At 35.6% G+C, this 19,271-nt stretch overlaps 4 protein-coding genes across 5 annotated transcripts; 1 reads left to right on the top strand and 3 right to left on the bottom strand.

Annotated features, from left to right (window-relative positions):
* Positions 1-2,911: 2,911 nt before the first annotated feature.
* LOC110705725 (pentatricopeptide repeat-containing protein At3g02490, mitochondrial-like) lies at positions 2,912-5,088 on the bottom strand. The gene has a single exon (XM_021883641.1). It carries the CDS (start codon positions 4,973-4,975, stop codon positions 3,059-3,061), a length of 1,917 nt encoding a protein of 638 aa, XP_021739333.1. The 5' UTR covers positions 4,976-5,088; the 3' UTR covers positions 2,912-3,058.
* A 1,640-nt stretch (positions 5,089-6,728) lies between these two features.
* LOC110705728 (putative F-box protein PP2-B12) lies at positions 6,729-8,982 on the bottom strand. The gene is made up of 3 exons (XM_021883644.1): positions 8,494-8,982; positions 7,992-8,110; positions 6,729-7,385 (listed from the first exon to the last, which is right to left on the bottom strand). The coding sequence occupies exons 1-3, from the start codon at positions 8,767-8,769 to the stop codon at positions 6,941-6,943; spliced, it is 840 nt and encodes a 279-aa protein (XP_021739336.1). The 5' UTR covers positions 8,770-8,982; the 3' UTR covers positions 6,729-6,940.
* A 120-nt stretch (positions 8,983-9,102) lies between these two features.
* LOC110705726 (GDSL esterase/lipase At1g09390-like) lies at positions 9,103-11,862 on the bottom strand. 2 transcript variants are annotated; one of them, XM_021883642.1, is made up of 5 exons: positions 10,822-11,862; positions 10,480-10,677; positions 10,156-10,316; positions 9,661-9,931; positions 9,103-9,571 (listed from the first exon to the last, which is right to left on the bottom strand). In XM_021883642.1, the coding sequence occupies exons 1-5, from the start codon at positions 11,069-11,071 to the stop codon at positions 9,330-9,332; spliced, it is 1,122 nt and encodes a 373-aa protein (XP_021739334.1). In that variant the 5' UTR covers positions 11,072-11,862; the 3' UTR covers positions 9,103-9,329. The 2 variants fall into 2 exon arrangements, with proteins under 2 accessions (XP_021739334.1, XP_021739335.1); XM_021883643.1 differs by having other exon boundaries at positions 10,489-10,677; positions 10,822-11,434.
* Positions 11,863-14,298: 2,436 nt separating this feature from the next.
* LOC110705724 (pheophytinase, chloroplastic-like) lies at positions 14,299-18,754 on the top strand. The gene is made up of 6 exons (XM_021883640.1): positions 14,299-14,477; positions 15,834-16,556; positions 17,259-17,485; positions 17,629-17,820; positions 17,922-18,078; positions 18,200-18,754. The coding sequence occupies exons 2-6, from the start codon at positions 15,852-15,854 to the stop codon at positions 18,440-18,442; spliced, it is 1,524 nt and encodes a 507-aa protein (XP_021739332.1). The 5' UTR covers positions 14,299-14,477; positions 15,834-15,851; the 3' UTR covers positions 18,443-18,754.
* The last annotated feature ends 517 nt before the right edge of the window (positions 18,755-19,271 follow it).

Raw genomic sequence — 19,271 nt, 5'->3', positions numbered from 1 at the left:
GCTTCTGGCACTTTGGTGTAAGCTGGGCATTGACATTTGGTGAAGGCTTGGCATTGGCAACGCTAATGGTTAGCACAATTAGCACCACCACACACAACATTCCTACGCCCTGCGACTTTGGCTTATGCACAACCATTTTTAGTAAGTGTAACACTAATAATTAGCTTTAGCCTTTAGGAGTATATAATGGACTCAATGGAGGATGATTGGTTATACTACGTATGAAAACTGGAATTCTACTGATGATATATATATATATATAGCACTCGCTCAATCATTTTTAATTTTGCAACGTAATTTTTTAAGTATTTTTCTAAATATACGTGCTTCCCATTTGCTTACTACATACTTGTATGTAATTATGCACTACTAATCCATGATTACACTAATGATTAGAGATATAATGTTATATTGTAAAATGATTCAGTGATTCACCAACCGGCTACAACGTTTGATTTAATTTGTTATCTAATATACAACTGTATCATAATGGAATGTTGTGTTAAGTAATAAATTTGGAAATAATCAACAACACTAATGAAGATAAAAGACTCCATACACGAAATTACCTTAATAGAATCCCAAGATAGCAAGTAGATTATATAAATAACAATCTCTTGTAACTTTTTCCTACCAATGCAACATGATTCTAAAATAATCACATAATTGTATCAAACTCGTTCTTGGGAATTTTTAGACTATGATAAGACTCTTTTGATTCCAAACCAACTTATATGACTCAAAGGGGATACCCCACACTTTCACTTGAATTTTGTTAAGATTTCAAAAGGCTAGCCTTTAAAGTGTGGATTGCCATTAGTTTTGGACTACTTTCGACTTTTTAGGACCTAAAAAGGAAAGGTTGAAGTGTTTCCTTTGACCCTAAAACACCCCGGGACTCAAATGTTTAAAAATATTCACTTTGCCTTAAAATGTCAATTTATCTATTTACAACTTACGCCCTCTTCATTGTCTCAAAGCCACCATGAACCTTTATATGATCGACTAATTGAGTCATATATGGTTCCAAACAATATAATATGACATGAAATGTATTTCCTACAATCTCGAGATTTTTTTAATGTCGAAGCCCAAAAGAATTTCGATTTCGTGTATTATAGCCTTTAATTTGGTAAAATTGTTGACTTTATAGGACCCATAAGAGAAAAGTGATTGGGGTTGTTCCCATGGACCCCGCAAGGGCCGCAACACCTCAGGAGACCATTTAGGTGGTTGGAATCATCCACTTGCCTATAGACCATTAATTTAGCCATTTGTAAGTACACCTCCCTTAATCAACTCAAGGCCACCGTGGGCCTTATATAACCAACTAGTGGTCATTTATGGTTCCAAACAATATTATATGATCCCATAACAAATCCCCTACAATCTTGAGATTTTTTGACAACGGGCCCAGATACTTCTGAAATTGGTCATATTTCGTGTATTTAACCATAAATTTTAGATAATTTTGGAATTTTCCGAACTTGGAAAGGAAATAGGTCAAGGTGTTTCTTATGGATCCCTTGACACCCCTAAAGGCCATGTGAGTGGTTGAAACCATCCACTTTGCCTTTAAACAATCAATATGATTGTTTTGTATATGCCTCCTTCCATTGGCTAAAGTCACACCATGGGCCTTTATGTGATCGGTTAATAAAAATATATATGTTTCAAAACAACATTATATGGTCCCAAAATACAACCTTTACAATTTGGTGATGTTTCTAACATGGGATCTCGAAAGCTTCAAAATTGACCTAGAGAACAAGGTGTTACCTAGGGTTTCCAAAAGGGCCTTAGGTGGCCTATTTAGTATTTAGTGTCCAAAACCATCTCCTTCATGCTTTGATTCACCCTTCATCACCATATCTTAAGATGTATTCTCTTGTTTTCATAAAATTAAAGAGTACTATTCAAGGTTATCAGGTTGTTTTTCGATATTTGTACTATGTTTTGTATTTGTGAGAGTTTTAAGAGGTTGGTACCCCGAAATTACAAAATAATTTTATCTATAAATTACTAAAGATGGTTAAATAAAGTTTGTGAATAATGCAAAATTTAAAGTGTTGATTAAATTTATTAAACAGGTAGTATAAAGGAGGTTTTTAAAAAATGGAAATCTAACTTGTAGATTGAGCCTCGCTTTAGTCTAGAAGTTAAGTTTGATATGGGCTGGACTATATGGGCCTAAACTATACTTAAAAATTGAAAACTATTATTTGGATGTCTGTGTCACCTCACCTTAACTTGTGTATATTGAGCCCAAAGGGCAAAAATTCAGCATAAAAAATCAGAATCAAGAGATGAACTACATACAAAATTTGGAGATATATGACTAGTAATACTCCAGAAGAAAATGGTGAATGAAGTTATGAAGCTGCAAAATGTATATACATACCATACAGATAACTCGATAAGGCGATAGCACAATTTGTTACCAATTGCATCACAAATCAAACAGGCGCAAAAATGCAAATTTTGAGCTACAAGTATTGGCAGGAAAAGCATGATAATTTAGTGGTAAGGTTTAAAACATACATGCAATGTATTGAACATATAGTAGCTACACAGGCCGATGATGAGAAGTACAGCTGATCAGGGGAAGATCTGCAATTTAACCTAACACCCCATTGTTACTCGTAGATTCAACAACGTGGATAGTTTACTCTTGCTGTCTTGCATATTCTTCTTGTGTAAGAACCTAACTTGTCAATGGAAACGAGTCCTTGCACGAAGAATAGAGTAGCAATTCTTCTCATAAAGTTATGATGTACGTATTAGATTACATGTTCAATACATATTTGGCTCAATGCCTAAAAGTCTAAAACTCTATCGTAACATTTTTTCAAAGTTAAAAAATTTATTGTCAATATACAGGCATAAGGCTGGAGTGATTAACTACATAAACTCTACGAAATAAAATTTATTGTAAATGAACCGCTGTTTCAGCTCAAATCCTCAACAAAAAGTAAACATGAGCTACACTGCAAAATTTGGAAAAAATTTGCCAGTAAATATTTTTCACAACATATAATCAAATTACAGTTTACCAATCTTATGTAGCAAAAGCAGCTGGTTTAGCAGGTTTTTCAGGCTTCATTGAACAAAAGAGATTAAGAACATCTGCATGATTCCTGATATATTGTGGGCACATGGCCAGCAGATTTTGAGCTTTGCTATGCCTTCCAGCCTTCAAAAGTGCTTCAAATACTCGGAGGAAAACGTTGGTGGATGGATACTTGTTCACAGTCATAGCCTTGAAAAAGACCATGGCCTCATTCGCAGTTCCTCTCTTCACAAGGTAAGTTATAAATGGATCCAAGAATGGAGGGAACCCATTATTCTTCATCAAACCAAGAAGACTACAGGCTTCTTGGAAACCCTTCTGAACCAAGAGCTTGCTAATTAGAGTCTTGTATGTAGTATGCCCCGGCTTTATGTCCACTTTGTTAACAATATCAGATAGTACCTTGAAAGCTTCAGCAGCTCTGTCTCTGTTGCAGTAAGCATTTACCAACAAATCAAGCGCATATCCAGCAGAAGTGGCTTCCTCCTTTTCAACCATCTTTTCGAAACAGTCCTTTGCCTTTTCAAGATCACCACCAATACAATGTCCTTCAATCACCGATACCCATGTCCTGTGATCAGGGGTCATACCACACTCCTCTAGTTTCACCATAAACTCATTCGCTTCATCTTTCATCCTAGAACTACTTAGATCAAAAGCAACCCTATTTTGCATAGCCCCACTCGGATTATACCCACCTTTAACCATAGCATCTAAGACATTGTTATACATCCTCATCCTCCCAACACTGGTCAATGATTTGAGCACAGCATCCAGCATAGAATCATCCAAAGCATAACCCTTATCCGTAAAGGCCTTAACAACTCTGGAAAACAGTTCCATGTCAAGCACCTTGGCAACAGCTATTTTCTTCAAAAGAAACGTGCAGTCCCGTCGAGAAGGCCTGTTTGCCCCATTCATCGCAACCTCATATAGGCTAACCGAATCCTTCATCATTCTCTTTTTGACAAACCTTTCCAAGACCTTAACATAAGTATCCAACTCTATCTCATACCCTGCATTTTTCATATCCTCAATTACAATCCAAAACCTATACAAGCATTCTTGTCTACCCAATACGACCGCCATCGCGTTATAAGTTTGCTGATCATGTTTAAACAAACCACTCTCTTCCACCCACCTAAAAAAGATCAAACCCTTCATAGGTTCTTCACTAAGCTTCTCCAATACCATTTTAACCAATTCAGTAGTATACTCAACACCTAATGCACTCAACTCCTTCTCAACATTCTCATCCCAAGCTTCCCTCCTAACAATCTTACTAACCCTAGCCGAAGCCGTATCGACCGATGCCCCAGTTAGGTCCTTTGAATACAAACCCTTCAATTTCTCAACATCAGATTGCAAACCATCTTTCTCAAACCTCTCTAATACCTTATCAAAAGCACCCTTCCTAACCCCATAACCCCTTTTCCTCATAGATTCAACCATTTCCCAGAATTCCTTAACAAGCGCATTACTACCCAGAATCCCTAACATGAAATTATAAGCTTTCGAGCTCAAACTACCATTTTCCCTTTCCAAAACCCAATCAAATAACTTAATTGCAGCTTTAGGATCCGAATTAAGATCTCTAAGCACATTTACAAGCAGATCACGAGTAATAACAACATTATTAGCATCTAATTCGTTCTTAATCTCATCCCCATTAATGGGTTTATTGAAGATACTGAGTAAAGTCAAAGATTCAGGTGATTTTTCATGAATAGATGAAAAATGACGCAGAAAAGGGTGCTCAAAATGGTTGAAATGAGGGGAAAAGGAGGAAGTAGATAGAGAAGATTTGGGAGTGGAAGTTACCTGGAGGTGAGAGAGTGGTCTGGAGACGGATGTTGGAGAGAGAAAGTGACGATTACGAAGAAGAAGACGCCATTGATTTCTCATGTTGCAGAGCTTCGAACTGAAATTTGAGATGAATTTTTTGGAGAGAGAGAGAAGAAAGAAGTGTAGGGTTTTTGGGGGAGATTTTAGTTGGAAAAGTGTTGGGCTATCAGATGTTAAAATGGGCCTATTGATTTGACGAGTAATTGAATTTGGGTTTGTTACTGCTGCTCCGTTTAGGGCCTGTTTCGATTTACTAAAATGAACTAATTAAAATGAAGTGAATTGAACTCAATAGAGCTAAAATGAATTGCTAATGAGAGAAGAAAATTAAGAATTGAATTGATTGGAGCTGAACTAAACTGAAATTAAGCTGAACAGAATAAACCCTTAGCTGCTTGATGGGAAATTGACATTAACTCAAATTTGCCTCGGTTTGCGTGTTTTGGTACTTGAGAGGATAACTTACTTTGATAAGGTTTTGGACTTTTGGGGATCATTGTGATCCCTATGGGTCAAATACTCAGATTTGAGATTGATTGAAAAATTGGCAACAAAAAAAATAAATAGAAAAGCCTCGGCTTCGAGTGCATAGAATTACCTTACATTGCGTGCTTCGGTTTCCAAGATACAAAAGTGCTTAGTTAAGGTTGGGATCAATTTGACTCGTAAAGATCAAGTAAGAGGATAAACATCTAAATTTGTTTGCATGGAATCGTCTCAGTTTGCACGCTTCGATTTTTGAGTCACGGAAATTGTTGTGTTAAAGTGTTAGAGATCATTTGGCCCTTCATGATCAAAGCTAAGGTCGATATTAGCAAAAAAAAATTATAAATAAATAAATACATGTCTCATTTTGAGTGGGTGGAATTGTCTCAATTTGCGCGTTTCAATTCCAAGACATCATTTTTGCCCGGTTCATGTTTTGAGGATCATTTTGGCCTCTTAAGCCTCAAATTTAAGGTCGAGCTTTCATTATTATGAGATAAGTTTGAGATGGGGATTTGACGGGTCTAAGATGGGGATTAGGTAGGTGGTGAATACTAAATTGAATGGTTTAAGACAAACAAGTATAGTTAGTACGTAGTTATTATTCAAACACCAATACCATAAATTTGATTCTTGGGGGTATCACTAAAGTTTAGACGAAATTTAGACTACGAAGACACAAGTTAACATAATTCAGAGTAATAGTTCTAAAATCAACACTTCACTACAATACATTAGTACGAGCAACATTCATAGCTTCATACACTCAATTCCTCTAAAGTACACCCAATATCAAGCGTTTCTAGCTCCATCACTAAAGTCAGAAATAGAGTTAAAGTGGATTTGTGGTTGATCATCCATATATCCTAAAGACTTACAGTGCCATTCAATGAGGAACTTCCAACTTGCAGAAAACTCTCACTTTTACAAAGAAGTGAAGAGAGAGTAACTTTGTAAGATGAAGAACACATAAAAACCTTGTTTGGCAAATGGCTGTTGGCGGTTGGCTGGTTCACTTGGCTAAATGTTTGGCTGTTTATAATGGCTTTTGAAATTGGCTGTTTACAAAAGTGTTTGGTAAATTAATTGGTGGTTGTTGGCTGTTTATTAGATAATTTGTGGGCCAACAAGCCAAAAGCCAACAAAAAGCTACTCAAAGCAGCTTTTTCATTTTGGCTTAAAAGCCAGCTTTTTCGCTGACTAAAAAGCCAATTACCAAACACATTTTTTGGCTGTTTGACCACCTTAAAAAGCCAAAAGCCAAAAGCTAACCAAAAAGCCATTTAAAAGCAAATTACCAAACATGGCCAAAATCTTAAAACACAAGTCATAAACCTTATACCAATTACCATTTACCAACTCCAAGTATGAAGTATTATTTAGTCTAAAACAAAGTCAAATTATACTACGTGTATAGAAATTCATGAAAATAGATATACAAATTATTCATCATAAACAACCAATTAGTTCAAGTGAATCCATTATTGCATACTTTGCTAGCTTCAATTCGCCCCCTGATCATAGAATGTATCCTAGTAATCAATCCAAAGGACGAAGTTCAATACCATGAACAATAAGACCACGTTTCCAATTGAGATCTTCAACCTGCCTTAAACTCATCTCTAATACCACTCCTTGATCAGCATCAGCACCAACTTGATACCTACCCATCTCTATTTCCATCCACCCATCACCTCTTGTAACCGGAAGCTCTTCAGGCCTCCTCGAAAGTCTCCTAACTGAGGGTTCCTTAAGATAGAATTTCTTAACAACCACGGTGTAATCTTGTGTAGGTAGCCCTTCTTCGGTAACCTCTGAAATAGATACATTCACTGGTGTATATTCAAATCCTTGATGATTGTCATCATCCATTTTAAACACAAAATATGCACCATAAGTTGTCTTTGGTGAAAGGACTTTGGTGTGCATTTTCCCTTTTATGTCTAGCCAGCATACATTTTCGAGCACAGCAGCTTCTGGAAACCTAAAGAATAAGAATGCATATAGCACATATGCACAACAATAACTCAATTTACTTAGTAGTCGTAACAACTAACAAGATTTATCAAAGGGTATGCACATACATTCATGATTTGTTGATTTAAATGCATTGAAATTCACAAGTGATCGGCTAGAAGATATATGCAATAGAAAAATCTGGTTGAACAGATGCTAAGCAAGTAGGCATTGCGATTTAAAAGACTTTATACTACAGAGTTGAAAAAAGTTCATTAAATCTACACATGGCAAAGTTCGTTACATATACCTGAAGTCCAATTGGCAACTTGCTGACCTAAACTTGAATGGATTTAACAATTACTGTATCCAACAAAGAGTAATTTCTCATAATAAGCCATGAAATGAACTGAATATAAATCGATCCAACCAACCTGCATTTGAAACAAACTGAGCTAGTCCCAACTCAAACATGACTCGAACCAAATCTGATCCTAATGCGTGACAGTTTGTTGCAAGTATGAAATCATGCGCTAGTTCATTTCATCTATATACAGAGTACATAGTTTTTATGCCATACAGCATTTCACAACATCGGATGATTGCATAAATGGAAAGAGACAGAGAGAGACACCTTGATTCAGGTACTGCACTCCAACTCCAATACTGAGGTGTGCCTCCCCATGTAATCATCAGGGCCCTAGCCCCAAGCATGTAGCAATTCTTTCCAATCCATTTATCCAAGCCAAAGCTCTAATTCATGTGTGTACACATATATAAAAAGCATTAAATATAATTCACAATAGCAAATTAACAAGGAAAAATTGAAGTGTACAATTTTTAAAGTTGACAAAAGGTTGATTATCCTTGTCATACTCGTTTTACAATGTTTCCAGGCATAATATATGTTACCCCTTCCGCCCCTTAATTTCCATCATTTCCTTTTTGAAAACTCGAATAAGATTGACTAACTAATTTAGCTGACATCTGGTCCACATCATTGCAATATAGTTAAAGTATTCACATAACCAAGAAAAATTTACTTGATCTAACAAATAGTGCTATAAAAGTCAAAAACTTGATCGATGAACAACAAAATAAAGCAGATGACTAAGATATGAAAATGAAAAGTTTACCTGAGTATTATTGTTGAGGAGAATAGAACGGCAGAGATGTGTAAAGAGGTCCTTCTTAGAAGTAAGTTGATGAACTATAGAAGATACAGAAGATCGAGAGATTATTTCATCAGCACAAGCCGACGGCAGAAATTTCTCCCACACGGTATTGGATCCCGAAGCCAAATAGAATTGCTTAGACACCAGCTGTGATCGGAGGACATCGACAGGGGACGTCAAAGAAAGGATATGCGACAGGCACTCTTCAGGTAACTCCAATATGTTCATACAAGACATGTTCAACCTTTCTAGTTGTAGATGATGATATTTGGTAACTTGGTAAGAAAACTTTTAGGCTAAGAAGGTGACTATTTCTTAGATAAAAAGACTTGGAATACTTCCTGAGTAGCTGGCAGTCTGGCAAACTATATTATGTTAATGGTCACAATTGCTTTTTGCTTAGGTTGAAAGACTTGAAACTAGCAAACAAATTAGAATTATAGACTTTGACTAGATATGATTGGTACTACGTATATAATTAGAAAAAGACTGTTGAGTTTACTTGATGAAATACGAAATTTTCTAATCTGCAATGAAACTTAAGAAATGATATCCTTGATCCAGTGTGACTTCATTGGAAATTTTGTATTATAAGCATTATGTAGATTAGAAAAATCAATGAGGTGTCCATAATAATACATTGTTAATACGAAAATACGCGCAATATCAAACACTTCCAGCTCGACCACTTAGTCAGAAATAGAGGTAAAGTGGATGATCATCCTAAAGACATGCTGTGCCAGTAATCATACAACTCTAGCCTCTTAATTTATTATGAGGAACTTCCAATATGCAGCCTAAACAAGCACTTCCTTGCAGAAATTTTTCAGATTAATAGATGGCCTGGAGTACTCGCCTGACATTATCTTGGATGCAATGACAGCATTGGCAGCTTCAGTGTAATGAACTCCATCCCAGCTCACAGAATGAGATGGATCAGCGCAAGCAGTTGCTGTCGGTTCACCACAAGTCTTCTTGTCCACATAGTTATAGGGAGGCCCTCCGTTGCCACAGCAAGCCATTAATGGGTTTTCAAAGCCTGGATGTAATTATAATGCAACATTAATCTGTAACCTTTCAGTTCAGTAAAATATAGCTTCAATTTTGAAAACATTTATTAGAACTCACCATATCTCCCAGGATTGGCAAACAGATCATATTTGATAGCATACATATCAACGTGCACAACTAAAGCCTCCTTGAGTTCGGTTCTTAATTTATCACAGAGGTTGCTCAAACCGTCATTGAAAGCCTTTGCACCATTGTTATAAAGTGCCAGGCACCCCAATTCATCCAGTTCACTGTCATTCTTCTTTCGCAATGCTAGAGTTTGTGGTAAGCAGCCTAAGGGCCCAGTATTGTATATCCAAAATTTTCTAGCACCAAGTTTGTATAATGCCTGTAATATGAACAGGTGAACCAATCATGAGACTTGTAGATTATTGTGTTAAGTATTGCTCAAACAAAGCGGAATGAGACGGTTGAATCAGTCAGTATAGATGAAAAAGAAACAGGGAGGTATTTCCTTGAGGCAGTGACTAAATTTAATTTAATAGAAATGAAAGCTGTAAAGTAAATACAAAAAAATTAACTAACACTCATGCAACAACTATGTAAGCAGACCTTAGTAGAATTTTCAATCCTCTCGAGGATGATTGGAATTTTGTTGACAACTACTTGATATCTTGAGTTTGCTACAAGAGCAAGATTAACATCATTCTGCCCAATGTCTATTGAATAAACAGCATTCCTGAACTCCTTTTCATTGATCATTGATCCTTTACCTGTGACAATGTAAAGCAGGGTAGTATGATATAATTTCTAGATAAGCAATGGTAAATTTCAAAGCGTTGACTGAGCCAGAAGTGACTAACATAAAAACAAGCACTGTAACAACACACTCAAACAGTTTCTTGTAAACACTGAATAAAACAAACAGCAACACACCGAAAGTACCTCGTCCCCTGAGCTCTCTTGTGCGATTCTGGAAGTGGCCAAATTGCCCTGCCTGAGTGGATATTGAGAAAGGGTTGTACAGACTAACTTCAGTAGAAGCACCAGCTACAGCAAAATTTACACCATGGCTAAAATCTGACCCTGAAGATTCTAGGTATGCGCTTAGAAGATCCATCTTCAAGTTCTGACCTGTAAGATAAGCAAAAAATTTATCTTCTACATAAACTTTTACTGAACACCACTCAGTTTATACCAAAATCTGAACAAAACCCAACTAAAAGTATCTGTACAACAATACATCAATTAGCTGTTTGATATAAGAAAAAGGCGTACAAACGAAATCGATGTATAGTCGACCATTACAGAAGCGACCAGTGGGCCTGTGGAAGAACTGCTGACCAGATGGGGGGCCTAGATAGAGGCCAAGAGCAGTCATAAGAGCTCCCGGGTCAGAGTTTGAATCCCCAAAATTGAAGAGAACACAGTTTGAGTGAGCCAACCCCAGTGCAGGAAGAATTACTAGCATTGAGAGATACAACTGGAATCCAAAAAGGACACGAAGCCTAGCATGTTGATCTCTCATTTCTTCCCTTCACCTTTCTTTCCGCTATAAACTTTGTTCTATAGACAGCATTACTTGTTCTTTAGTATTTATAATCTTCATCTAAACTTTTACTATGAGTATTCTATCAGCAAACAGGAAAAATCACATGCAGCTAGTCAATTCTATATTATCCAATACTAGAATACGGAATATTCAACTAGATGGGGATGAAAGCTTGCTATATTTTTTTCATGAAGATAAAGTGGCATAATTATAAGAGACTTTAATTTAAAACCACTTGGCTATGTTCAACTTGCAAAAAGTCAAATCACTGCCAAGATCCTAAATTTAGTAACTTCAAAAGTAAATTGACTAGCTAGTGGCACTCATAAAGGACTTTATTATCCTCAACCAAGGATTACTTGTTCATTAGGTTGCATTGTTTAATAGAAAGTTTTGCTGATTTGCTGATGTAACGATGCAATGGATAAGCAGGCCCAAAACACTTAACACATAAATGGACAGGACATTAAACATAGAGAAACATCCTGCTGCTACTTCAAAAAGCTCATCTAACATAGCATTATAGGTTATAGCAATGATAATGGGATCTCTGACAGAAATTTTAGATAGGTCTACTTGTGTTGTTGATGAAGTCTTGGTCTTCTCCATAGTACAGATGTTGTGTATGATTAAACATTTTCCTAATATGGAGTACAATATTTTAATCTTCAGGACATTATTATATAGACAGAATACTCCGAATCTGCAGGTTTAAAGAACTTAAATTTAAGGAATTTTTTGGGCTGCATTATGCAAATTGACATTAAACAACATTAGAAAAGAAAAGAGAATGACGTTTAATGCAGTACAATTATATGATATAGTACAACACATCACGTATAAGTAAAGATCTATCATATGTCAAAAAAATATAAACAAGTATTGACTTAGTCCATTTGCACAGCCCAATTGTATTAGTATCACGTGGATCATAATAACAATCACGCCTTCAAATATTAGTAGCCTTCATGGAGAGAAAGTAAAGCACTAGGATTGAAACTCGAGATGAAATATGCTTACGTTGTTTTTGGGTGAGACTATGTGAGAATCATACTTGCATATTTATAATTTGCACCTACGTATTTAGCTCTAGAATAAGCTAAGCTTGATGGTCATTGTCTTCCAATGTCTTCTTATTAGGAAATACAATATTAAACAGAATCTAGGAACTTAAATAGAAAACATATATTTTATATGGAAGCTCCTAAAGTAGGAAAAAAAAAAACTTTTGTAGAAAATCTATCAACACAAACCTTTTCCAGTGTCCCCACAGTCCACAGTGAATGTTGCTGTTGATACTCCATCCAGCCAGAATCCAAGTTTGTAACATTGTTAATCCTCCCATGTCCCAGCTGACTCATACAGAAAATGAGATACAGGGGTGGCATAAGGGATGCCGCTGCATTGTGCAACAACTAACAAACATCAACTTCATAACCTCCTTAGAAGCAAAACTTGATATCTACTAACTCTATTCACCTCACTTCCACTTATGGAAGCAGTCCTCTTACAAACACAGACGAAGTAATAAGAAATCGCTTTATAAAAGGCTACAACGGAGTGTCTGACCACATACAAGACCAACAAAGTTCTACCCTAAAACCAATCACCAGAGTTGGTCATAATCCTTCCTAGTATGGGAATGTGTCCAAACTCACATATAGGTTTTCCTTAACATAACTCGGTTTGACAAGAATTAGGCAAATATACAGGCTCAAACTAACAGTTCAATCTTTCTTTTTGCCATAGATTTCTCAAATAGTAATCAGCAAAGCAAAATTTACTTGAGCCAGGCCACTACTGAAACCAAGATCAAAGCATCAAGATTTGGGCTTTTCTGGGTACAGTAATCATCCAAGAATCACATTAATTTTCATTTTTTAATCACTGGTCAATCACCAGAAATTATACTCCAGAAAGTAAAGAGCTTTTTGAGTTGGGTATTTCATAAACAAATGGTATGTCCTGTAAATAGAAGAAATAAACTAACCCTATTCTCACTTGAGCATTTCGTCGAACACCTGATATGCATCCTCTGCTCCACCCCCTCTCATCAATCATTCCATCTCTTTGACTGAATCTAACGGCTCACAATTACCCATGCTTGAAATTAAACAGTGGGCTGTGGGTACAGTTCAAATTTGTCAATTCTGAAATTAATTAACAACCAGTTATTGAAAACGAGGGATATTGATGTTAACTTTTGTCATTATTTGCAAGAGGTCAAGAAAGAATACCCCTTTAATTGAACAAGCTTTTGCGTAAAGAGAACTTCTTCTTTGTTTGGTAGATTTTTCAGGAAAAAGAAAGCGATTACTATACTTGGCATCTAATTAAGCATTGATGCCCCACCTGGTGAAATGAATGGATTCTAATCAGCCACTCTGGTGAATTTGAATTAAAGTTCTAGGGAGTAGTAAGATAAAAATGCTTGGCATGGGCTAGGTCGTATAAGTTTACCTATGGCAATTCCGGGGTCAAGGCAAAGTTATGTTATGACGATATTTCATAAATAAGGCTCATACACAATTTGGGACCTTGGGTCCTAGCCAATATACAGAATTTCATTGTGTCATTGGTTAATCGGTTTAAAACTTAAGGAATTAGCATGCACGATGACTTATCGTGCTTATGCCAAATTTTGGTAATAATGTCTCTATATAGTCTATGGTCCATCAATGTGGACTTCACATAATCACATCTACTAGGTCAATTTTTTGCTAGACTCAAACATTAAATCTGTTAGTCATACCCAACTCTAGATCTTTAAATACCAAGATATTAAATTGTGTCTATTTAGAAGAAATTTTGTGACTTCAAGTGTGAAACATGTTCCATTTTATTGATGAATACTTCTCGAGGAAGAATAGGTTTTCAATTTTCCCTGTAACGTGCATGTTCATTTAAAATATAAACCAAATTAAGACTTACAATAAAGTAATAAAAACCTAAATCAAACCAAAATCTAATAAGACACAATTTTATTTTATTTTTTTTGAATGCAGACACAATTTAATATCTTAATTCTTGAAATTTCAGCTTCTAAGTTGAGTAATTGTTCATCCATTAAAATTTAAGCATGACTCGTGAATCATCTAGAGTAAAACCGTTAAAACCAGTAGTTCTCGCATTATTATAAGGCGCCAAAGTTGTAGCAGTGAAGTTCCATTTAGACACGTTTAATATATGTGTTGAACGACTGGACGAATGAAGGCGAGGGTCCATTTAAGCACCTTGCACAATCTTTCCAACGCATTTCTCTCTTCCATTTTCTCTCTCTTCTATTTTCTCTCTCTAAAGTTTCCTCAATTATCGGATTCAAAGATTCAATCTTTCTCTTGGGATTTCTTCGTTCAATGATATTTACTATTTTTTGAGTGAGGTAAGTATAATTTTTGCTTTTGATTTTTTCTTCTTTTTTCTGCAAATTAAATAATTTTTCTTTTTAATTTGTTTTATTTTTATGCTTATTTAATATCTTGGAGTATTTAAATTATACTCCATTAATTTAATTGGTTCAGACAGATCTTTTGACTTTTTATTTGTTTATTGATCTAATGTTTTTTAACTAGTATGCAAATCTACAATTGGTTTATACTGATACAAATTGTATTAGAATAATGTCAGATTATGCTGATTGATAAATCATGTTGTTATTATGCTTAATTTGGGAAAGTGTATTTGATAGTTTATTATTGGTGTGAGAAATCATTGATTGAAGTAAGTTCAGTAGTTTTTTTGTCAATAGCTAGGGTTTTGATGGTTGAAAAGAAGGAGAGTAATGATTGATGATATTTTGGAGGAATTAGCATAATTGGTTTCTGATGTAACGATTCTATTGAAAAGAAAGTATAGTATTTTATGTTGCTAGGTAGTTTTATAGTTAGCCTTACAGTGGGACTTGGGACTTTGGGAGTAAGGCTGGCAACGAGCCGGACCGAACTCTAACATGGCTCAGCTTGGGTTGATTGAATTATACAGAATTCGATCTCAAAGCCGGACTCACCTTGAACTTAAACATCAAATTCAAACTTTGTGCTCAAGTTTGGCTCGTTAACAAACTAACCAAACCCAAACCGAATGATTCCTTCTATTTGTTATTGCATTATACTCTGGCCTTACAATAGTTGATTTATACAGAATAGGAGAAATTATAATTTTCCAAAGCTGGAAATCTTGCGATTAACATAGTTGAGTTAGTTGGTGTCCATCTTAACAAAGATTGGTCAGTGATCATGGACATTTGATCCATTTGCTTTGATTTGGGGTTGGGGTGATGGGAGAGGATGACAGTTTTCAGATGGTGATTTAGGGACTTGTGTATTTCATTTAAAGTCGTTTTAATGGAAAAGCATATATACTGAAGAGTTTGAGATGTAAAGAATGAAGCTTGTATGAAAGTGGCCAAATTCAACCTAATAAAAAATTGAGGTTATGTTTTTTTGTCGTGAAACATAAGAAGGATGTGGCCATGTAGGATAATAGAACTCATTTCTCATTGAACTGTTGTTGTACGTCAATGTATTCCAGTACTGAGTACTGACTCTTAGGGAAAGATATGTATACATTAATAGTCATAACTCGAGTGATTTTCTTCTCATGTTTTTCATTGAAATACTATTAGCTACTAGACATGCATTCTTTGTGATTTCTTGCTTCCTTTCAACCGTTTTCCCTGAAGATCTGACTATGTGACATCCTTAATTTCATAAAATTGTGTTATGGTTCACTTGTGCAGAAACCGTTTATCTTTCACATGGATGTTCTTCTCTACCATGCAGCACCTTCTCATGTACGATCACAGTTGATAGAGAAAAAATCAACTTCACCAGGATTGCAGCCTTTTTTAGGGGAAAAAACACAAGTCCTATGTACCCCAAGGAAACATTATTTAGTGAAAAACCTACATCATCAAGAAGCTTCAGGGTCACTTAACTCTATTCAAAATCGTCAGATTGCACCAAGAGCTTTCAATGAAAGTTTTAGTGGGACTGTGGTTGGTGGGGAACAGAGTTTGGAAGATATATCAGATAGAGCAGATTCAGTGCCAAAGGTTCTGATCCCAGGGTTGCCAGATTATTCAACGGGTGAATCAAGTACTTCCGTTAGTAGTTGTTATTGGGAATGGAAACCAAAACTTAACGTGCATTATGAGAAAGCTGGATGTGAGAATGTAAATTCCCCACCAGTTCTTTTCCTTCCTGGATTTGGTGTTGGCAGCTTTCATTATGAAAAGCAGCTGAAAGATTTAGGGCGTGACTTTAGAGTATTTGCTCTGGATTTTCTTGGCCAAGGCAAGTCATTGCCTTTTGAAGATCCTGCTCCTTTGTTGAAGGAAGTAAATCTCTCTAAACAGAAGGATGAGATATGGGGGTTTGGAGAGAAAGCTGAACCATGGGCAGAAGAACTTGTTTACTCTGTTGATTTATGGAGGGAGCAAGTGCAGTCTTTTATTGAGCAGGTAAACTATTTAATGTTCCAAGATTTCTGGATAAAGCTGTCTGATCATTACTTTATTGATCATACATTACCCAATTTGCTCACTTAGATGACAAAGAGCTAAGATTATGGTGCATACCATAGCTCTGAGCCTCTGAGAACTTGGCCCATATTATTGGCTTTTTATTTCGGAAAAAATCCTTTCTCTATTTGACTAGACCCAATAAGAGACTTTAGCTGTACTTTTTCTATGGAACTCACATGTTCTACTGACTTAGGCCCTGTTTGATTCACCTTAATTTTGCTGAACTGAAATTATTTTTACTGAACTGAACTTATTTTTACTGAACTGAACTTAATTTTACTGAACTTAAATTATTTTTACTGATTTTCTATTATAATTCTTCTTTAAGAAAACTGAATTATACTGAACTGAACTTATTTTTACTGAATTGAAATTATTTTTACTGAATTGAAATTAATTTTACTGAACTGAACTTATTTTTACTGAACTGAAATTATTTTTACTTAATATTATTTTTTTAAGGTGAATCAAACAGGGCCTTAGTATGTAAATGCTGCTGCTTGCTGCCTTTTTCAATTAGTCGCAGCCATGTGTAGCACTTTCTCCTTATTCTTGCATACCATTATCATCATTACTTCCCGAAACCCCTTCAAGAACTATCGAACACGGATTTAATGAACCCTACTTAAATGATTGCAGGTCATTGGTGAACCAGTTTATATTGTGGGGAATTCACTTGGAGGATATGTTGCCACCTATTTTGCAGCATGTAACCCTCAGTTAGTAAAGGGTGTTACTCTGCTCAATGCAACACCTTTTTGGGGATTTCTTCCAAATCCTACAAAATCTCCTTTGCTATCTAGGATGTTTCCTCCAGCTGGAACTTTTCCTCTGCCTGCTAATGTAACTAAGCTCATGGACATAGTGTAAGCTTCATATCCCATCTCTAATAATTGATTTTTATGCAACTTCCCTTGGCAACCCCATATTCTGTTCATTGCTTACTAGAATAAAATTTTAACTGCTGCTTATGAGTGCAAGCCTTTAATTTCGCCTTTTGTTATTGTAGTTGGCAAAAAATGAGTGATCCGGAAACCATAGCAGAGCTGCTCAGGCAGGTTTATGCAGACCATTCAACAAATGTTGATAAAGTCTTTTCTCAGATAGTGGAGACAACAGAACATCCTGCTGCTGCTGCTGCATTTGCCTCAATCATGTGTGCCCCCACTGGTGAACTATCTTTTGACGAGTCTTTATTAAGGTAGGTACACCTAGATTATCCTCCTTGTATCTTCACCTGCGTATATCAGTTTAGATCTCATGGCTTCAAATGTTGAGATCCTTTATTTTGTAAATGTGTAGATGTCGAGAAAGCAATGTTCCTGTTTGTCTCGTGTATGGGAAAGAAGATCCATGGGTGAAGCCCTTTTGGGGACAACATGTGAAGAAGCAACTTCCAGAAGCTTCGTACTATGAAATTAGCCCTGCAGGTCATTGCCCTCATGATGAAGTTCCTGAGGTATGCCTCTGCTACCCAATTTCTGTACATGCTTGATTACTCATTAGTCATTAATCCTGGATGTACCCTATTCTTTGTATCCGCCTTTCTAAATTACAGAATTTTTTCATTGTATATGTAGGTGGTGAACTATTTACTACGTGGTTGGATCAAAAGTGTAGAAGCGAAGGGGTCTGTCACACTGCCTTTGCTTGATGATCCAGAGGCTGTCCAAGATAATCTCACTAAGGACGTGGAATTTATAAGGGAAGACTCTAAAAAGTTAGTAAGAGTACGCTTTTTTGGCTCACAATTTTCGCTTTGGAAGCTAATACAATCTCAGATCAAAGATAGATTTAGGAACTTAAGATTGAAACCTCAATGACGAAGTCATGCACGAGTCATAGCTGCAACCTCTTGTAGATATGTAAATTTGCCTTATTCTTGTAATTGAACATACAGGATGTATTACTGATTAGTAATCAATGCCTGTGAAATTCTTACGCTTGTGCAGATAAATTGCTTAGTGTGATGAATCAAGGAAGAGTGTATTTGTAATCTGTCCAAGTTTGTATGTACAGTGATTTGTTAGAATATAATGTTGACCAATTGTTGAGTAGTCACAACTCGCAAGAACCCCATGTGCGAAACCTAATAGGACTACTTTGAATGGAACTATTTAAAATGTTTAATACTCCCTCGGTCTCCTTTAGTTCTTTCACTTCTTTGGTTTGTTAGAAACTTAAATACTGTAGTAAATATTACGCTGGATTTCTTATTACAGATTTAGACGTTGTTCACTTCACTTCAAAAAAAAAAAAAAAAAAAAGAAGTAATAATAATCTCTGTTCAGTAGCAAAAATAATTTCAGAAAATCAGTAAAAATAATTTTAGTTTAGCAAAGATAATTTCACTTTAACAAAATTAACTTTAGTTCATTAAAATTAATTTTATTTTAGCAAAAATAAAGTAAAGTGAGGTGAACGGGTCTTACTTGTAGGTGAAAACGAGAAATACTGGCGTTTTCAGCCACCGATTCAAAGAAAAGATATGTATATGGCAAAAATTTTCCTTTCCGAGTAAAATTGTAAGATTGTGTTCGCTTTACCTTAAAAAAATAATTAAAAAATAATAATAATTTTAGTTCAGCAAAAAAATAATTCAGTTCAATAAAATTAATTTCACTAATTTCAATTTATTAAAAAATAATTTCA

Source organism: Chenopodium quinoa, unplaced genomic scaffold (genome assembly GCF_001683475.1).
Source record: "Chenopodium quinoa cultivar QQ74 unplaced genomic scaffold, ASM168347v1, whole genome shotgun sequence".
Taxonomy (NCBI): domain Eukaryota; kingdom Viridiplantae; phylum Streptophyta; class Magnoliopsida; order Caryophyllales; family Amaranthaceae; genus Chenopodium; species Chenopodium quinoa.
This window is presented reverse-complemented; position numbering and strand designations above follow the sequence as displayed.